The 5008-nt window shown below is 32.0% G+C and overlaps 1 protein-coding gene across 1 annotated transcript in view; it reads right to left on the bottom strand.

The window, feature by feature from the left end:
* Positions 1 to 2720, bottom strand: part of LOC101512240 (uncharacterized) — a 4863-nt gene extending 2143 nt beyond the window's left edge. Inside the window, exons 1-3 of the mRNA XM_004506574.4 lie at positions 2536 to 2720; positions 2403 to 2458; positions 489 to 632 (exon numbers count right to left, since the gene is read on the bottom strand). Coding sequence (XP_004506631.1) covers positions 489 to 632; positions 2403 to 2458; positions 2536 to 2587 — 252 coding nt within the window. The 5' untranslated portion in view covers positions 2588 to 2720. The remainder of the gene's footprint in view (positions 1 to 488; positions 633 to 2402; positions 2459 to 2535) is intronic.
* Between the last annotated feature and the right edge of the window lie 2288 nt (positions 2721 to 5008).

Genomic DNA, 5008 nt, shown 5'->3' on the forward strand with positions numbered 1-5008 from the left:
GCTGAAGTTTTTTTTACCTCTAAAATGAATAAAATAAATATGCTATATTGTCCATACGAGGGTTAAAAGCATAGAATCTAATTCCTTCCATGATCATATTGGTCACTGAAGCAATATAAAAGAGATGAATGATTACAAAATAAGCAATTAATTATTAATAAGATCAAAATTGTGTGAAATAGCAATGACAAGTTCCGGGTTAAAGTATGCTAACAAAAATAAAAAATTCAACAGGACTGTTAGATACTCAATTACTTAAAAAAAAGTCATTGTATGACACCATTGGAAGTTCAATAAACATCACAATTGCATGTAGATTTGTTAGATAAGTATAAAACTGATAGGTTATTATGATAAAAAAAATTATTGCAACAGATTAAAGCCGTAGTAAATCAACATATTCAATTACTAATTCTTTACAGGCATATTAAACTAATTCTTTTCAGTTTTCTTTTTTAAGAAAGATGAACTAGAGAGAAATTCCTTACAGGCGTGTCTGCCATAGGAACATTAAGAGCTTCCATGGTGCCACATAGATACCCATGCTCCAGGTCGCATCCTTGTATACGGACATTTACCCTCCATGCTTCATCCTTTTGTAGGCTTGAAACATTTTGTGTCCCAGAAAAGGCCTAAAAATACAACCATCTTGAGTACATATAGTAGCAGTCTGAACTTATAATTAAGATAGAAAGACAAAAAAATGTCAAACATAATTCGGTGCTTTAAATGTTGAAGTTGTTTTTTGTATCCATGGGTACAGCAACCAGCAAGCTGTACACATACTGGGTACATATATGGTACAGGCACACATACAGTTCGTGAACACAGACCCATAATAAGATAACTCAAGTCCAAGGCTCTTAGTGGAAGTCCAACAGTTAAATATAGTCTTGTCAATCATGGATCGCGGAAAATACCAGCTTGTTCAAATTATGCTACGGTACAGTACTTTCGATAACACTTTGTACTATCGCATACATGGAAAAATAGCAGTTTGTTAAAGTTTCCCTACTATATAGTGCTAACACGGGCTGAAGACCAGCTTAACAGCTCACGCAAGGAAAACAAGAAGCTTCAAGAAGAAGAAATAAATGAAAAGCATGAGGTAAGGACTCAGGAGGCTGGCTCAAGGAACTTGCAATGGTATAGTTGGGAGATTGCTGGATCTTGATCTGTTGTTCTGTTATTTTTATTTCCATTTTCATTTTTACAAAATTATTGTGATAAATACCAAATAGTATGAGGAGGATATATAAAAAAGTTGATCATAGAAAAATCTGCCAGGGACATCAATGCAGAGTCATGCAAATGACGACACCATTCACCCATTCCTCTATTCTAGTCTCAAGCTGGAATGGTATTTTTATTGGTTCAAGATTCATAGAGAAAAAGTACTCAATTATACTTCATATTCATCAAAGCTATATCTCAAGTACCCTTATATAATCCCATCTTCAGAGACTAATCCTAGTTGCCAATATTGAAGCTAATTATCACTTTGATCAGACCTAAAATAATTATTTACCTATGAAGCACTGATACAAAAACAGACACAATATTGACAAAACAACACTATTCATAATTTGAAAAATGGAAGAAATAGAATGTTAGTTACATGCGTAAATGTCGTGTCATATCAGACACCAGAGACGCCTTTAATCTAAAGTATCCGAGCTACATTATTTCCACGAAATTTTCATAAAAAAACATATTTTTTCTTTTTCAAAAGGAATCATAAAGAAGCAACAACTCTCCAATGCTATGAAGCACGATCACCTATGAGATTAGGCGTTCCCCAGTGTTCGATACCCGTACGACATGTGTCAGACTACTCAGGCAATTGTTCCAAATTTTTTTTTTCTTTGCTTCGGCACACTTTAGACACTCCTTGGACACGTCAAGACATTTGTACGGGAGTTAAAGATGTTTGAAGTAGAGATGATTAGTAAAGGATTGAAGACATTAAATTTAATTACATTATTTTTAGCATTTCGGTATAGTAGATGAATGAATAATAGTGAAAAACTATAACATTTTGTTTAAGAACTTTAGTGAAATAAATTGCTCAATTTAGATATTTTATAGATAATGTTCATATTTTATTTAATTATAATAAATAATTATATATGTATGGGTTTCAGTGATCTATATTTTTTAAACTCTGGCAGTGGCGACGTGTCCAGGTCAGTGTCAAAGTTTGTGCTTCACAGCTCCAATGTGCCATGAATAAATCACTTGAAATAAACGCAACAAACCCTAAACAAAGAAACCCAATTTCAAAAGCTATTGTTTTTCAGTTAACCTAACTTCCTATAATCCCAATTTTCTCCAAGATTGAAACAAAGCATAACAGAATAAAAATGAGAAAAAAAAAAAAGGAAAATTAAGTAAGTACCTACCTGTCCAACACTTAGAAGAGTACAAGATTGGAATGAACTACGCCTTGAATTTGCACCTAAAATATGAAACAATCAAACAAGATTTGAATACAGCAATAATTTTTGGAAAAGAAGGGTGAAACGGAGAATAAACCTGAAACGTGAGAAGGGGTTGTAGTGTTTTCCAATGCTACTCTCACAGGCATGTTGCGGAGTGAACGAAGGAATTGACAAATTGGGGACACTTGATCGTAGTGTTCGTTTGGTTTGGTTAAACGAAAGCGGAAAGAAAATAAAAACAGAAGAAAAAAAGAGAACTAGAGAAGAGAAGAAATATATGAAATTAAATTAAAAAATGAAACGAAAAAACTGGAACTGGTAGTAACGTTTTGGGAAAATCTTTTGTTTTTTAATTTTTAAAATTTGTTTAATTTTATTCATTAATAAAGCCTTACAAGATTTACATTTATAGCAATAATTTTTGAATATTTTCGAAAATATATTTTATTGACCAAATTTTTATCTTATCTGGATAAAAAACCTAAACCTTATTTGTTATTTGTTAAAAATAAATTATGGAATTTAAAATTATAGTTATATAAGGTAACGAAAGAAATTATTATTTTAATTAAAGTTAACATTAAAAAATAAATAATTAATATATTTTATTAAAAGGCTAATGTGGGAGTGCACCTTTGCTAAGAAGTTTGCACAATAATTTGCTTAACAATACATGTTAGATATGGAGACGTTCCAAGAATTCTGTAATTTGAGTCGGTATTCCGACATGCATTGTGTAACATGCATTCCAAGAATTCTGTAATTTGAGTCGGTATTCCGACATGCATTGTGTAACATGTCTTCATCCTCGAGGGAGCAACTTTTCATTTAAAGCACGCTTGAATCAAACCATTGATTTCCTAGAACGAAGAACACAAAAAAATGGGTGACTTTGAATTGTGTTCTATTTAAAAAAAAAACTTTTTAACAATATCAAAATAAAGTGATAAAAATAGAACAAATAAAAATATAAACAATCCAGTCAAATAATTTTGATTCACCAGCAACACGGCAATTACGTCAAGTCCCCTCAAACGGAAGAATTTAATATACTTATTTATCAACTGAATCACACTTCCACTAATATATGCTAGTCAAAATGATTGTGTTTTCAAGTCTTTTCAATCTTTTAGCTTAATACAATCAATATGTTGAGGAATGCAACCACTACTAAGCTAGGCTAAATAAAACGAAATGTTTAAGAGTTTTTGAATGACTCTTACAAGAGAGTGTTTAAAAAGTTGTATTATCATAAAACTATTTCTCAGCACTTAGACAAAATAAAGAATATGGTGCAGAGACAATTATATTGTGTTTATTGTAGTGTGTTGTTGTTGTTTTGTTTTGTTTTATCTTCAATGAGGGTTGTACGTCATTTTATGGAGAAACTTTAGGATTTTTGTTCGTTGTCTTGATTACAAGAAATCAATATGTATCATGAAGTTTCGTATCAAATCTTTAGAGATTGATTCACCTTTAAACCTTGTCCAAAAATAGTCTTTGTAATTGACTTTACGTATTTTGATATAGAGACACAAAGATTAGAGGATATCATGATCAGAGTATGTCATATTAGACAAATAATGATTCAGAGTATTGAGTAGAGGATGCACAAAATGTGTCTTCTTCAGAGCGTTGATTTTTCATTAGAGCATAAACTTTTTAGAACATCGACTTTTAATCAGAGTTAGACAATCAAATACTTGTCACGATTTATAAGAGGCAAATGATCAAAAGTTTGTCTTACTTATCAGAGGCAGAATAATCACATGCTTGTTGTAGTTATCAAAGTCAAACTAACTTAAGCATTGTTTGTATTACCAAAATCACCAAAGTCGCGTTTCAGAGAGCGTTTACCAAACTTAGAATATGGAAATCAAAGAAGAGTCGTGGTATTCCTTTAACTTAGTCCAATCACCAAAGGATGCATCGTAAAGTCATTTCAAAATAAACCTAATATGGGATCTGCACACTTAAACATAACATTAGTGCTTTAAATTGTTCCAACAATAATTTTGTTATATCAAAACAAGTAAATGTAAAACCCCGTTTTTCAAAGCGAGGGTATATTTTTTTTTCAAAAGTAATTAAAAACAAACAAAGAATTAAATCATGAAATGCCTTTGGATAAATAATTGAGTCATTAAAATTTACAAGCAGCGGAAAAGTTTCTCCAATTATAAATTCCAAGACATTTACACAACAACAAATGGTACCTGGGACCCATTCAAATAAGAAGTCAAACTGACAATATTAGTATAAGTACAGTTTTCCAAACTAAGAATACTCCAATCCAAAAAGAAGGACACCTAGTCCCTATACATCATCCTAATCTGATCATCCTACCAAAGAGCTATACACCCTGAGTATCACCACGCGCCCCGTGAGATCCTCCTAACGTAACTGCAGTCAAGCGTTCCCATCTCCATTCCCGTCCGTAGGGTACGAACCGGTAGGACCGTCCTGACTCTCATCTGAGGGCAAATCCCAGATTTCCACAATAATTGTAAAGGGTCACCAACCAAAAAAATAACAGTTAACACATAGCAATTAAGTTTTTAAATGCT

Source organism: Cicer arietinum, chromosome 6 (assembly GCF_000331145.2).
Source record: "Cicer arietinum cultivar CDC Frontier isolate Library 1 chromosome 6, Cicar.CDCFrontier_v2.0, whole genome shotgun sequence".
Classification (NCBI taxonomy): Eukaryota; Viridiplantae; Streptophyta; class Magnoliopsida; order Fabales; family Fabaceae; genus Cicer; species Cicer arietinum.